The sequence below is a fragment of the Macaca mulatta genome, chromosome 2 (genome assembly GCF_049350105.2).
Source record: "Macaca mulatta isolate MMU2019108-1 chromosome 2, T2T-MMU8v2.0, whole genome shotgun sequence".
NCBI classification, from domain to species: domain Eukaryota; kingdom Metazoa; phylum Chordata; class Mammalia; order Primates; family Cercopithecidae; genus Macaca; species Macaca mulatta.
The window spans coordinates 41,089,153-41,105,634 of NC_133407.1; the positions used below are offsets into that span (position 1 = coordinate 41,089,153).

Consider the following 16,482-nt stretch of genomic DNA (forward strand, 5'->3'; position numbering starts at 1 on the left):
GACCAGGCATAGTGGCTCACGCCTGTAACCCCAACACTTTAGGAGGCCGAGGTGGGTGGATCACTTAAAGTCAAGAGTTCAAGACCAACCTGTCCAACATGACAAAACCTCTGTCTCTACTAAAAATACAAAAAATTAGCCAGGTGTGGCAGCATGTGCCTGGAATCTGTTACTGTTACCAGGCTGAGGCAGGAGAATCACTTGAACCTAGGAGGCAGAGGTTGCAGTGAGCCAAGATCATGCCACTGCACTCCAGCCTGGGCGACAGAGCAAGACTCTGTCAAAAAAAAAAGACACCAGTGAAGTTTGCCACATAGACTGACTCCTCCTTTCATGAAAGATCTCTCTGTAGCATGAGATGCTCTTTGGTAGCATTTGACACACAGTAGAATTTCTTTCAAAATCAGAGCCAATTCTCTTAAACTTTACTGCTGCTTTCTCAACTAAGTTTGTGTAATATTTTAAGTCCTTTCTTATCATTTCAACAATGTTCACAACATCTTCAGCAGTAGTAGAGTCCATCTCAAGAAATTCCTTTATTTGCTCATCCATAAGAAGCAATTCCTCAACCATTAGTTTTATCATGAGGTTGCGGCACAGTCCCATCTTCAGGCTCCACTTCTAAGTCTATTTCTCTTGCTGTTTCCACCACATCTGCAGTGGCTTCCTCCACTGAAGTCTTGAATCCCTTAAAGTCATCCAAGATGACTGGAATCTATTTCATCCAAACTCCAACCTCCTCCAAAGAATCACACATTTGCTTAATGGCATCCAGAATGGCAAATCCTTTCCAAAAGGTTTTCAATTTACTTTGCTCATATTCATCAGAGGAATCACTATCTAGACAGCTATAACCTTACAAAATGTATTTCTTAAATAATAAAACTTGGAAGTCAAAATTACTCCTCGATTCATGGGCTGCAGAATGGATATTGTGTTAACAGGCTTGAAAACAATACAAATCTCCTTGTACATCTCCACCAGAGCTCTTAGGTGACCAGGAACATTGTCAATGAGCAGTAATTATTTTGAAAAGAATCTTTTTTTAGCAGTAGATCTCAACAGTGGGCTTAAAATATTCAGTAAACCATGCTGTAAACAGCTGTGCTGTCATCTGGACTTTCTTTTCCATTTTTGGAGCACAGGTAGAGTAGAGCTAGCATAATTCTTAAGGACCCTAGAATTTTCACAGTAGCAAATGAGCATTGGCTTCAACTTAAAGTCACCAGCTGTATTAGACCCTAACAAGAGAATCATGCTGTTCTTTGAAATTGTGAAGCCAGGCATTGTCTTATCTCTAGCTATAAAAGTTCTAGATGGCTTCTTCCTATAGAAGGTTATTTTTTCTACACTGAAAATCTGTTTAGTACAGTTACCTTCATCAATGATCTTAGCTAGATCCTCAAGATAACTTGCTGCAGCTTCTATATTAGCACTTGCTGCTTCACATTGCACTTTCATTGCTATGGAGATGGCTTCTTTCCTTAAACCTATGAACCAACCTCTTATAGCTTCCAACTTTTCTCCTGCAGCTTCGTCACTCTCAGCCTTCATAGAAGTGAAGAGAGTTAGGTCCTTGCTCTGGATTAAGCTTCGGCTTAAGGGAATTTTGTGGCTGGTCTGATCTTCTATCCAGACCACTAAAACTTTCTCCATCTCAGTAATAAGGCTGTTTCACTTTCTTAACATTTGTGTGGTCAGTGGAGTAGTACTTTAAATTTCCTTCAAATCTCCCTTGTATTCACAACTTGGCTGTTTGGCACAAGAGGCCTGCCTCTCAACCCATCTCAGCTTTCGACATGCCTTCGTCACTAAACTTAATCATTCCTACTTTTTGATGTAAAGTGAGAGATGCTTAAGTTTGCCATCTTATATGGACAGTTTGTGGCACCCCAAAACAATTACAACAGTAACATCAAAGATCACTGATCACAGATCACCATAACATTATTTTTCATAATAATGAAAAAGTTTGAAATATTGTGAGAATTACCAAAATGTGATACATAGACATGAAGTGAGCACAAGCTGTTGGAAAATGATGCTGATAAATTTGCTCAACACAGAGTTGGCACAAACCTTCAATGTGCAAACAATACAATGTCTGTGAAACACACAAAACACAAAAAAAGAGGTATGCCTGTATTCGTCACAATACCCACTATGCAGCTGGTGCTCAATAAATGCATGCTGAGGGGATGAATAATGAAGGGATGAGCAGGGTAACTTCATGTATTTTCATTCTACAAACATTTACTGAGCATCTTCTCTGCGCTGAGTTCTGGAGCTTTCAGAATCAAACCCAGTCTTTGTCCTCAAAAAGTTAACTTACAGTATTGTGTACGAAGCTAAAATTCAAGTGCAAATGTCCTCAGAGGGTGCTGACTAATGCAGGAAACTGCATCTCTCTGCTCTACTTTCGTCCACATAAGTCTGGCAAAAATAATTCAATTTTCCTTTCCAGGCTACCTAAAATCATTTGCCATGTCTGAGAAGGCACTATCCCAGTTCTGACTCTCAGCTCTGGGAAACCAGCCGGAACATTTGCCCTGTGGGATTCCTGTGCATCAAGGGTCTCCTGGGGTAGGTCCATGACCCGGGTCTCCCTGATGTTTTCTCTCCCTGCCCACCTGGAGCTGCCGCTGCCTCTCCGCCTCCCTCTGAGCTTCCAGCTCCTCTTGGGTCCACTTTAGCTTGGCCCGTAGCTCTTCTAACACCTCTTCCACTGGCTGTTCCTGCTTCTTCTGTTTTCCTGTGGGGTCCATGCAAAGACAGGTGATCAGTTTAAGTCCAAAAATCAAGGGAGTGTAGTTTCTCACCTCGTCAATCAGCCACATCTCGGTCTGAAACCAGCTTCACTACTTAGTACATTGACCTTGGGCAAAGAACATAACCTCAGTGTCCCTCTGTTTCCCCAAACTGGAAAATAGAGATAACAATAGCACCTAACTCAGAGGGCTGCTGTAAGGATGAAATGTGAGAATGCAAAGTGCTTAGCATAGTGCTTGGCACGACAGCTCAAAAAATGTGAATTACTTTTGTACTATCACTTAAAGTAAGTATTTTGACAGTACTGACATATGGAAATAGAAATTTAAAATTACTGTAGTAACAGAACAGAATATCAAATAGCATGTACACCAATTATCAATAAAAAGAACATATCTATGTATCCTGACAGTAATCAGAGAGAATTTTAAAGTAATAAAAATCATTGTAGTTTTAAGTTCACTGTTTTCAGTAATGTACGTGTATACTTTTAAATGTCAGGCCAGGCGCGGTGGCTCATGCCTGTAATCCCAGCACTTTGGGAGGCCGAGGCGGGCTGATCATGAGGTCAAGACCAGCCTGACCAACATGGTGAAACCCCGTCTCTACTGAAAAAACAAAAAAAATTAGCCGAGTGTGGTGGCGGGTGCCTGTAACCACAGCTACTCGGGAGGCTGAGGCAGAAGAATTGCTTGAACCCCGGAGGCAGAGGTTGCAGTGAGCCAAGATAGTACCAATGCACTCTAGCCTGGGAGACACAGCAAGACTCCGTCTCAATAAATAAATAAATAAATAAATTTCAAATGAAAAAGCAGCAGCATGTATTATAAAGAACCAAAGCTCCTTTAAGTGTATACTTTAAATTGTTTAAGTGAATAAAAAGATTCAGAATAAATTATAAAAAACATCCTAACTGAACCACACACTGATGATAAAGCAAGAGTTCAGGGTCAAAAAAGAATCCAATTATTCTTGAACATTTGTTACTTTTTAAAGCATATTTAGTGATTACTAGATAAATCATACTGTTATTAAAATTCTAAGCCTTTTCTTTGAAAAGCGATGTGGCTTTTCTCAGGTTGGACATTTTACAAACAAGCAATTTTTAGTTGCAGTAGAAATTAATCTGCTTTAACAATATGATTTGAGGCGACTGTAGAATAGGAGAGCGGGGCATCTGGGAAGTCCGCTGCCTGCGAATAAAGAGGCCATGACCATTAACATAGCAAAAGTGATCTGAAGAACACATTTCTCTCTCCTTACAGCACTTGACATTAAGGAAATAAGAAGAACTATGCACAAAGATTGACAAGTAAGAATATCAATTATCATGTGATTTATAATAAAGAAATGTTGGGGTAAGCCATATATTCAACAGGAGGAAATTGTGAAATAAATTATGATAGCCACTTAATGAAATACTATTCGGCCATTAAAAAATCACATTTTCAAAGATAATTTAATGACACTGGAAAATATGACATATTCTTAAATGAAAATAAGCAATAGTCAAAGCGCACACTATATGATTATATATGTCTACAGAAAAAAAATGACAGAGAATACACCAAAATATTAACTGCTGGTGATATTGTCCATGGTTTTTATTTTCTCTTTTCTAATTTCCTATATTTAAATTTTCTATATCAGAGACACATTTTTATTCAAAAAAATTGAAGGCATGGAAAATTTATTTTTCCTTATAGCCTTCAATGCAGAACTAAGAAGAATTAGATATGCATTAAATACATAGTTTTAGGTAAGTGATACTTCTTTTATGAAAAGGGAATTTGAATGATGGAAAATAGGAAAAGATGTACGTAATGGCATTTTTACATCTATATTTGTTTTATGTTTTAACTAATGTTTCTTATTGAACCTCAAAAAGGGAATATAGGTTGAGCACAATGGCTCACGCCTATAATCCCAGCACTTTGGGAGGCCAAAGCAGGCAGATCGCTTGAGCCCAGGAATTTGAGACCAGCCTGGCCAACATAGTGAGACCTCATCTCTATGAAAAATGTTTAAAATGAGTCAGGTATGGTGGTGTGTGCCTGTAGTCCCACCTACTCAGGAGGCTGAGGGAGGGGGATCGCTTGAGCCCGGGAGGTGGAGGCTGCAGAGGAGCCAAGATCAAGCCACTGCACTCCACCCTGGGTGACAGAGTGAGACCCTGTCTCAAAAGTGAATGTAAAATATGCAAATCTCTTTATGGGGAAAACATACAGCCTTGCTCCTCATTTTGGAATCTGAAGTTGTAAAATTAAAGTGATTAGGTCATGATAATCTCAAGTATGTAGAAAAGTCAAAGAACTGGTCTGACTGCCCATTCACCCCATTTAGGCTTATTTGTGGCTGGCATCAGGAAATTGCAGATTCGCAGAAGGCTGAAAGGTAAGAGCCCTTCAAAGTCACTCCATCTGACTGCCCCATTCAAAGGGAAGGCCACTGAGACACAGAGGGGAAAGCATGGACCAAGGTTACATAATAAATAGGGACAGAGCTAAGACTGAAATCTACCTGTCTAACTCCAGCCCTTCTTTACACATGGGGTCAGAAACCCTTCCAACCCATGGGGGCTCCCCCGGTGGTGGATGGTGGGATCATCCCACCCCCAATTGGACAGTGAGGCTCTGAGAGAAGTTTTGGGTGGTATAGGTGGTCGCCACCCACTGAATACCAGCCCCCGGCCCTTCCACAGTCCCAGAAGGGGCCCGGGCTGCTGTCTGGACTCACCACCTTCTGCCACGCCTGCATGCCTGCGCTGGATGTGGCCCCGGAGAAAGGTGGCATTCATGAATGTCTTGTCACACAGGTGGCACTATACAGAGAGGAAGCAATGGGGAGTACAGGATTAGGTCACCTGAGTCAGCCTGGGATTTTCCCTATATCAAAGCCCCCATCCCCTTGGGACCCCTGGGCTGCTTCAGAAATAAAGAATTTACTGAGCAAGGCAATGATGTCAACCCATGCTGCCCACTAGGATCACCTGGGGAGCTTTAAAATACCACCAGTGTCCCGGGAAACTGCGAACACTGACTGGATATTTGATGATACTAAGGAATTTCTGTTGCTTTTTCAGAGAGTGATGATGGTGTTCGTCTATGTTTAAAAGTCAGTCTTTCTCTTTTAGAGACACAAATAGAGATATTGAAATATTACAAATAAAATCATATTGCTAATATGCTTCAAAATAATCCAGAAGTGGGGGAAAGTGTGCAGGGGAAGAGACGCAACAACACTGGCCACGGGTTGATACTGTTAGTGCGTAGATAAAGGTTCATTAAATGATTCTCTCTACTACTGCATATGTTTGAAATTTTCCATAATAAAAACCTTTTTTTTTTTGAGACGGAGTCTCACTCTGTTGCCCAGGCTGGAGTGCAGTGGCCGGATCTCAGCTCACTGCAAGCTCCGCCTCCCGGGTTCTCGCCATTCTCCTGCCTCAGCCTCCCGAGTAGCTGGGACTACAGGCGCCCGCCACCTCGCCCAGCTAGTTTTTTTGTATTTTTTAGTAGAGACGGGGTTTCACTGTGTTAGCCAGGATGGTCTCGATCTCCTGACCTCGTGATCCGCTTTTAAAATATGCCAATGTCTATGTCCCACCCCAGGGTGGAGAACCACCAGAGGCAGGGGTTAGCAAATAAACAGCATCTGTAATTCCACATCCCTCTCCTAAGACATTTCAGACATAAGCAATCTATCTACATCGTCTTCTCACTGTAAAATTTCAGAATTCTTCTCAACACAGCTTTGGAGGCTGCCATTGCTAGTTAATCCATAGGCAGATTATTTGCTATCTTTGCAGACAATTATGACAGGAATTGCCAGTTGTTCCCCAATACCCATTTTCCTTTTCTTCCTTGGTAATAGTAAGTCCTGTGGCCAATGAGAATAAACACTCTATGACCCAACCTTCCTAGCAACCAGGTGTGTCCACAGGCCTTACTACTACAAGGGTTCTGACCCTTTTAATCATAAACATCATATCAATTATATCAATTTGTTATCAATTAATAATATATCGTAACGATTCCTTCTGTCCCACTGTGATATGGTGATACAATAAGAATGCAGGCTGGGCACAGTGGCTCACACTTAAAATCCTAGAACTTTGGGAGGCTGAGGTGGGTGGATCACTTGAGCCCAGGAGTTCGAGACCAGCCTGGGCAACCTGGAGAAACCCTGTCTCTACAAAAAATTAGCCAAACATGGTGATAGATGCTTATAGTCCTAACTACTCAGGAGGCTGAGGTGGGGGGATCACCTGAGCCTGGGAGGTTAAGGCTGCAGTGAGCCATGATCAGATGGCAGCCTGGGTGACAGAGTGAGACCCTGTCTCAAAAAAAAAAAAAAAGTAAATTTGGTCTTTGTTTCTAGTTTCTGGCAGGGAGCTCCTAAAACACTTAAAACAAGCTTGTTTAACCTGCAGCCCATAGGCCATATGTGGCCCAGAACAGCTTTGAATGCGGTCCAACACAAATTTGTAAACTTTCTTAAAACACTGTGAGATTTTTAAGAATTTTTTTTTTTTTTTAGCTCATCAGCTATCATTGTTAGTGTATTTTATGTGAGGCTCAAGACAATTCTTCTTCTTCCAGTGGGGCCCAGGGAAACCAAAAGATTGGACACCCCTGACTTAAAATCTTCAGAGTGATAAGGGTGATAAAAGCATCTTTTGTAATAATATTTGGTCTTAGTCCCCAGTTCATGACACAAGAGATTCTGAGATCTTTGGAATCTCCAGAGTAATAAGAGCATCTACTATAGTTTAAATGTTTGTTCCTTCCAAATCTCATGTTGAAATTTAATCTCCAATGTGGCAGTGTTGAGAGGTGGGGCCTAGTGGGAGGTATTTGGGTCATGGGGCAGATCCCTCATATACAGATTAATGCCCTCCCTTGAAGGTGAGGGAGTTCTCATTCTTATTAGTTTGACAGAGCTGGTTGTTAGAAAGAGCTTGGCACCTCCCTCTCCCCTTACTTCCGCTCTTGCCATGAGCTCTGCACAGGCCAGCTCCCCTTTACCTTCCACCAGGAGTGAAACCAGCCAGAGGCCCTCACCAGGTGCCCAGTCTTGAACCTTCCAGCCAGCATAACTGTGAGTCAAATAACCTCTTTTCTTTATAAATTACCCAGCTTCGCGTATTCCTTTATAGCAACACTAAACTTACTAAGACAGTGTTTTTTGTATGCTAATGAAAGGACTGGTGGCTGGGCACCTTCTGCCCCACCCCACAAATGACTTTCTGGGGACCAACCCCTATCCTTTTTCTCTTTGGCTCAACAGCCAAAGGATGCTGGGCTCAGCTAATCCTCCCAGGATGGGGGTTGGTCACCAGAAAGACCAAGGCACGGGGAGAGGGTTGGAACTTTCAGCCCCACCCTCCAGCCCCCAGGGAGGGAAGAGGGGCTGGACTACTAAGCCATGGCCAATGATTTAATCAATTATGCATGCTTGGTGGAATCTCCATAAAACCCCTAAATGATGAGATTTAGAGAGTTTCCAGATGGGTAAATACTGAGGTGCTAGGAGGTGGCATACCCAGAAAGGGCAGGGAAGTTCTGAGTCCCTTCTCCCATACCTTGTACTCTCGTGTCCTCAGTGCATCTCTTCCATTTGACTATTCTGACTTCTATCCTTATAACAAACTGGTAATAAAGTGTCTTCTTCCTGAGTTTTGTGAACCATTCTAGCAAATTATTGAACCTCAGGATGGAGTTATGGGAACCCTCAATTTGTGGCCAGTTAGTCAGAAGCACAGGAGGCCTGGGTATCTGAAATGGACCAGTCTTATGAACCTCAGGATGGAGTTATGGGAACCCTCAATTTGTGGCCAGTTAGTCAGAAGTACAGGAGGCCTGGGTATCTGAAGTGGACCAGTCTTATGGGACTGATCCCTTAACTCATGGGATCCGATGCTAACTCCAGGTAGATAGTGTCAGAATTGAAATTAAGGGCACCCAGTTAGCATTGGAGAATTGGTTGGTGTAAGGAAAAAAAACACACATTTGGTGTCAGAAGTGTTATGAGCAGAAATAGGAAACCCACCCATCCACAAACTATGAATGTCTTAAAAACCTGAACCAGCATGACTTGTGCCCACATCCTCAGAGCCTGGCACAGGGCCTAGCCGCCATGACAATTTTTATTAAAGGGAAAACATTCCCAATCCATACTTCCGCGGAGACACATTCAAATGCTCATGCTGCTTTGGGAAATGAACTGTCACTTAGTAGAATAATGGAGTCAGTATTCCAGGATAGGCCTGGCTCCACCAATCCCTTGTCACACATAGATTCAATACATACACACACACACACACCTTTACACAACACACTCCTCTACATACACATAAAATCCTCCATCATACATAAATATGCACGCACTCACACCCTCTATAAACACACTCTTAGACACATATACATCCTTCTTTTACACACACATCCTTACACACTCTCCATAAGTACATAACATACTCTTACTCACATATATACCCTTCCTTCATTCATTCACACACACACAAACACTATTTTTTTGTTTTTTGTTTGTTTGTTTGTTTGTTTGTTTGTTTGGCAGAGATAGCTGAGGTTTCATTTTGGACCAAAAAAAAAAGAAAAGCTATTGAATTGTTTTGTAGCTGGAGGCATGGGCATGGGCAAGGGGGGTCCCTAGGCAGTAAACTCCCCCACAGGTGGGTTGACGGCTAGGGCTGAGCCTCAGGTGGGTCTCCCGTTCCCTGTGCTACCCTGCACAGCAGCCTCCCACCATCACCCCGGGCTCTGGGGCAGCCACAGGAGGGGCAGGCTGAGAGGGGCTGCCGCAGCTGTTCACTTGGGCAGGATGTCAGAGGACTCAGACACCAGCTTCCCATCGCGAGTCTCTATCTTCTTCACAACCACAGTGGCCCTGGTGGAGCTGGTGCAGCTGAAGGAGCTGGAGCCTGCACCAGAGCCAAAGCTGGAGCCCAGGCCGTAGCTGAGGCCAGGGCTTGTGAGGCCCCTATAGGCTGAGCTCAGACCACCTGCATAGCTGCTGGTGATCTTTGTATGGATACTCCTGTTCTGCATCCCAGACTCCAGCCGGTTCTCCTCACCCTCCAGCAGCTTCCAGTAGGTGGCGATCTCGATGTCCAGGGCTAGCTTGACATTCATCAGCTCCTGGTACTCATGCAGTTGCCGCGCCATGTCCTGCTTGGTCCGCTGCAGGGTGGCCTCCAGCTCAGAGAGCTTGGTGTTGGCATCCTTAATAGCCAGCTCCCCACATTGCTTGGCATCTGCGATGCCCTCTGGACTTTGAGGCCCTCAATCTCAGCCTGGAGCTGGCTGATACTCTGGTTCATCTCGGAGATCTCAGTCTTTGTACGCTGCAGGTCATCCCTGCGTTTCCCAGCCAGCATTTGCAACTCCTCATACTTGATCTGGCACATGCTCTCAGCCTTAGCCCAGCTGCAGTTGGCGATCTCCTTGTACTGCGCCTTGACCTCAGCGATGATGCTGTCCATGTCAGGGAGCGGCTGATGTCCATGGACAGCACCACAGGCATGTCCAAGATCCGGGACTGCAGCTCCTGGATCTCCTCTTCGTACAGCCGCCTGAGGAAGTTGATCTCGTCAGTCAGCCCTTCCAGGCGAGACTCCAGCTCCACCTTGTTCACATAACCTTCATCCACATCCTTTTGATGAGGACAAATTCATTCTCCATCTCTGTACGCTTATTGATCCCATCCTCATACTTGTTCTTGAAGCCCTCCATAAGGCCCTGCATGTTGCCAAGCTCTGCCTCCAGCTTCAGCTTCTCCTGGCCCAGAGTCTCCAGCTGCTGCCTAAGGTTGTTGATGTAGCTCTCGAACATGTTGACCGAGTTGACTCTGAGCCGTCTTCTGCTGCTGCAGGAGGCTCCACTTGGTCTCCAGCATCTTGTTCTGCTGCTCCAGGAACCGCACCTTGTCGATGAAGGAGGCAAACTTGTTGCTGAGGGTCTTGATCTGCTCTCTCTCCTGGGTGCGCATGGCCTGGATGTTGGGGTCCATCTCCAGGTTAAGGAGGCTCAGCAGGCTCTGGTTGACTGTGATGGCAGTGATGCCTACCATGCCACTGGCCCCACCACAGCCTCCACCCAGGCCAACCCGGAAGCTGCTGCTGCCCACTCAGGAGAAGCTCAAGGAGCCAATGCAGGCACTGGGCCTACTCATGTAGGAGCAGCTGCTGAAGGCCTGGGGGCCAAAGGTGGCACCTTGTAGGACATCTGGGTCACCCTGATGAACATGGTAGAAGCAGGAGCGGAGGCAGGTGGGCTGAACCAGGCAGAGATTCCAGAAGGAGCAGAGAAGCTGCTTCTTGGTCACAAACACTATTAATACACCTTTTTATACATGCTCCAGAGTTGTATCCTTTATAATATAGTACGAGCACACATTACACATCACACACCCTACATACACACAGAGGTACCCTCAAGTATTCACATACACACACATTAAACACACACACGTATTCACACCATTTACAAACACACACACACACTCTCCATACATTCATGCATATACATACACTAGACATGCACCCTCTCCATAAACACACACACCTCCAACACATGTACAGTCTACACACACACACACACTGTAGAACCTAATGAGACACCCCCAGGCTCTCTGGCCATGAGCAGCATCTCTGAAATCTGCTCCTAACCAGTGAGAACAGCCCCCAGCAGCCTTGTGGCCCCAGCAGTGCTGCCCAGTGGCAACAGCTGCCCAGTGGCTGGGGCGCACAGCCCTCCCACTCTGCCTGCCTGGTGGAGATTCCTCACCGTGTGGTAGCTGTGGGCGCCTGTCTGCATTAGCAGCTGCTGCAGGGTGCTGATCATCTTGCGACGCCGGCGGCTTTCCTCCCGCACACCCTTGAGCTCATCAGCCTGGCGGCCCAGCTCCTGCTGACCACGCTGCTGCTGGCCCAGGCTGGTCTGCAGCCGTGCCTCCAGCTGGGCAATGCTGGCACTCAGGCAATCCTGGCAGTGCAGCAGGTACTCGATGATAAGCTGTGCCAGGCGCAGCACCTTGAGCAGTGCCGGGTCCACAGGCTGCCCACAGCGGTTGCATACCTCCCGGTCCAAGTTGCAGAAGGTGATGCCAGCAATGTTCTCCTGCAGAGTGGCCACATCCAGCTCCCGGGCCACGCGGTCTACATCCAGGGTGCTAATGCGCCTCCAGTCCATGCTATCGTGGCGAGGCTGAAACTTGAAGGTGGGGAACGTGTAGGCCCCAAAGAGGGGGCCGCTGAGGCCCTCAGCAGTGGCAGCTGGGGACTGCATGGGCAGAGGAAGCCCTGAGCTGACCACCAGAGGAGGGTGGCACCAAGACCACGGCAGTAGGCCAAGTAGCTGAGAGAAGGCCTGGAAAATGAGAAGAGAGTCCAAGTTAGGTGAGGTGTGTGTGGCTGCACATACTGTATATCTGGCCAGCAAGGGCCTAAGCGGGGCAAAGTGAGGTGTCGTTGCAGCAGCTGTAGCATTCATGGTGTGTGCTGACATGGCCAGAGCTGTGGAAAGAAAATGTGGGCTTTGCAATCACACAGATGTGAATTCGAATGTTCTGCCTTGGGCAAGTCCCTGCACATCTTTAAGCCTCCTGGGTCTAAGGAGGAACATGGGGCCCACTGTGTAGGCGTGTGGTGAGGAATGAGGCAAGTGAAGCACCCAGCCTAGTGCCTGGTACACAGCAGGTCCTCAGTGAGCCCCCTCTGCAAAGCCCACCTCCACTGCAGGAGTGCATGGCAAAGGCCTTTGTCAGCAGGTGGCTATCAAATTTAGAAATGGGTCCTTCTGCAACCCTATTTTTATATCAGGATAAAGTCCAACAACTTGCTGTGAGTGACCAAGGTACCTAATATCTACCCTGTCTTCTCTTTCTCCTGTAACTACAGGATTCTAGTAGAACACGAGTGAACTACCTTTCCTAGCTTCTCCAGCAATAACATGTGATCATATGACTAAGTTCTCTCTCCTGGAATGTGAGTGAAATGATGTCCACCCCTGTCAAGAGGGACTTAAGGAAGTCACGGAGTCTGCCACGTGATGCTCAATCCATCATGGGCTTTTTTAACTTAACAGTTAAGTAAAAAGATCTCCAGTTTTTTTGCCAAGACTCAGATTCTACTCTCAAAACTCTTGGTGAGCATATGAACTGTTCTCTCTGAAGAGGAATTTGACAATATCAATGGGAATTTTGAACATTCCACTACTAAAAATTATAATTACGCTACAGACAAACTCATATGTACAAAGGTACTTGTGAAAAAATTGTCATTGTAGTATCTTTTATACAAGCAAAGTACAAGAAAAAGTAGAAGAAAGCAAAGTACAATGTATCTCTAGGCAATGGAATATTATGCAGCTATCGATTGGTATAAAGCAGACTTATACGTACTGATACAAAATTATAATCTCTGAGATATATATATGTAAACACACACAAAACAGGCATATATACCTCTATTTGTGTTTTAATGACATTAATATAATCATATTTAATAACTCACCAAAGTGAAAGATATATATCATATTAGAATGGTTGTCTGTGAGAGGAGGGAGGGAAACGGGAGTGTGGAATGGGGATAAATAAATGAATAGATGGATGGTGTGTGGGTGGTGATGGTCAGATAGACAGGTAAATAGGCCTTCACAGACCAATGATGATCATTATATATATACATACATATTCAGTCGCCTCTCAGTGTCCATGAGGGATTCGTTCCAGGACCCTCCTCAGATACCAAAATCTACAGATGCTCAAATTGCTTATATAAAATGGTACAGTATTTGCATATACTATGCACATTCTCCCATAAACTTTAAATCATCTCTAGATTATTTATAATACCTAATACAATGTAAATGCTATAAAAATAGCTGTTATACTTAATTATTTAGGAATAATGACAAGAAGAAAAGTCTGTACATGTTCAGTACAGAAGAAACTATCCTTTTTTTTTCAAATATTTTTGATCCGCAGTTTGTTGTATCTGCAGATGCAGAATCCACAGACATGGAGAGTCTATATATATATATATATACACACACACATATATATTTGTATACACACACACATATATACACACACATATATACACACATATACACACATATATACACATATATACACACACATATATACACACACACATATATATACACACACATATATACCCACACACACACATACATATGAAAAGACTCATATTTGTTATAATTAGTTTTATAACGAATAAAATATGCTCATTTATAATTCATATATATGATTCATTTATGTATATTATTTCATAAGCATAGACTGTTTCTGGAAAGATAGACAAGAAGCTATTAGCAATGGCTGCCTCTGGGAAGTGAGAATGGAGATTAGAGAACTTTTATTTTTCACTTTCTGCCTCTCTGTACTATTCAAAGTTCTTACCATCTTCTATCACTTTTATTATTTTTTAAAAGAAAACATAGAACTTCAGCTCTTGCATAAGTGAGAATCTGACTAAGGCAACAAGAGGAACATTTTACCTTATTTAATCAAGTCCTTTCGAGATTACATCATTCAGTCTTCTTTTTTTTTTTTTTGAGACACTGTTTTGAACTGTCACCCAGGCTGAAATGCAATGGCGCAATCTCGACTCACTGCAACCTCCACCTCCCGGGTTCACGCAATTCTCCTGCCTCAGCCTCCAGAGTAGCTGGGATTACAGGCGCCCTCTACCACACCCGGCTAATTTTTTGTATTTTTAGTAGAGACAAGGTTTCACTATGTTGGTCAGGCTGGTCTCAAACTCCTGACCTCGTGATCCACCCACCTCGGCCTCCCAAAGACCTGGGATTACAGGCAGGAGCCACCGCACCTGGTCCATGATTCAGACTTTAAAAAGTGCAACAGAAAGTCAAAGAAGTAATCAGCTTCAGAAGTAAGAAGGCCTTTAAAAAATGGTAGGACTGGGCTGGGGGCCACTGTCTTCTTCTGTCTTCTTCTGTGAAAGGCAGTGACAGGCCAGCCCTGCCTACCTCACAGGGTGCTATGAGACTTGGAGAAGATGCAAGGGGAAGGTGCTCAGTGATAACACTGGCAACTCTGCAGAGAGTGCCACCCTCTGTGCTAGATACAAACTCCTAATACAAACCTACAAACAGGTATTATTATTCTCATTTTACAAATTTGGCATCCCTCAAAGGTCATATGTTGAAAACTCAATCCCCAATGCAGCAGTGTTGAGAGATGGTACCTTTAAGAGGTGATTAAGTCACGAAGACTCTGCCCTCATGAATGGATGAATGTCGTTATTGTAGGAGTGGGTTAGTTATCACAGGAGTAGGTTCCTGATGAAAGGAGGAATTCGGTCCCTTTCCCTCTTGCTCTTGTGCTTTCTTGACCTTCCTCTCTCCACCAAGAGATGATGCTGCATGAAGGCCCTTGCCCAATATTGGACTTCAAGCTCGATATTGGACTTGATATTGGACTTGACATTGGACTTCAAGCTTCCAGAACTGTGAGAAATTTATTTCTTTTCTTTATAAATTACCCAGTCTGTGTTATTCTGTTGGAGAGTACAAAATGGATGAAAACAGGAGGCCAGATTTGAAGTGTAATTGTAGGTTCATCTGGCACCAAAGCTTACGGACTTTGAACCACTCAACATTGATTCTTGGGGCTATTCCTCCTAAAATTTTGCTTTGATCAGATTACCATCCTTTATCCCTTAAACCTCCAATTCATCCATTTACTCACTCCTCATTTATAGTATGCCTATGTGGGTCCTGCCCAAGCTCAGGTCCTGGGCTATGGAGCTATACTAACCACACAGCTGCTCCCCACCCTGGAGCTCAGCACGGCTCCTTATTCCCACTGTACCAAATGCAAACCGCTTAGCCTGGTCTTGAGACTGCCTACAGGATGCCACTAGCCCACCTTTTCAGTTTCAGCTCTATCCTTCCCTTTCTCAGAATCTCTTTCCCAGCAAGTACTCCAAAAAGAAAACCAGCCAGACCTAAGCCCCACACCATGGCCATGAGAAAACTAGCACATTTCTGCCATGTTATGAGGGAAAAAAAAAAGGAGTTAGGTGACATGATACTCACCATGCTTAGCTCCAAAGCTGCAACTGTGCCACCAGAGCCTCAGAGACGACTGCTCACAACAAGCTGTGCCTCAGAGCAACAGCAGGTTACCAGGCATGCTGTGGGCAAGGGTAACAAGACACCTGCTTCCTGATGTCCCAGCTTTCAGGTGAGCTCACCTGAGAACTGTACTGTTTAACTATTTAAGCTTTGGCCTCAGATGTTTGCCAACAGTCCTCTCTCTAATAATAAAGTCAAGAACTCTCCATCAGCCACTCTCTCTCTCTCATCTCTCCTCCTACCTGTTTGAATGCTCTTCCTTAAACAGTAACCATTCTTTCCCCTTTCTTTTATGACAAGGTGTGCCAGTGCCCCCTTGATATTCTGCTCTCCACCTGCAACCCATTTCTCCCTGCACGCTATCCCTAGGAATGAGCTCACAGCTTCGGCTACTATAGGCTTGCTCTAGGCTGAGCCTCAGTCACCCCCAAATCTCTGTCTCTGTAGCCCCTCAGTCTCTTGTGGTCTTATACCCAACCATTCCATACTGACTGTGCCAGGAATTGCAAACCCAAGTTCCACCAGGGCCAGAAAAGTAACATTAAATGCACAAAATGTAGCAGATGTG

The 16,482-nt window shown here is 44.5% G+C and overlaps 1 protein-coding gene and 1 pseudogene across 7 annotated transcripts in view; both read right to left on the reverse strand.

Annotated features, from left to right (window-relative positions):
• DZIP1L (DAZ interacting zinc finger protein 1 like) overlaps positions 1–16,482 on the reverse strand; it is a 55,250-nt gene that overhangs the window by 31,558 nt on the left and 7,210 nt on the right. For all 7 annotated transcript variants that reach the window (XR_013413579.1, XR_013413580.1, XM_077991525.1 and 4 more), the window contains 3 exons: positions 11,577–12,158; positions 5,506–5,590; positions 2,631–2,752 (listed from right to left, as the gene is read on the reverse strand). Coding sequence is in view for 5 of the 7 variants with exons in the window: in XM_077991525.1 (XP_077847651.1) it covers positions 2,631–2,752; positions 5,506–5,590; positions 11,577–12,077 (708 nt within the window). In the remaining 2 variants the exon portion in view is untranslated. The remainder of the gene's footprint in view (positions 1–2,630; positions 2,753–5,505; positions 5,591–11,576; positions 12,159–16,482) is intronic.
• LOC114676252 (keratin, type II cytoskeletal 8-like) lies at positions 9,499–10,622 on the reverse strand (annotated as a pseudogene).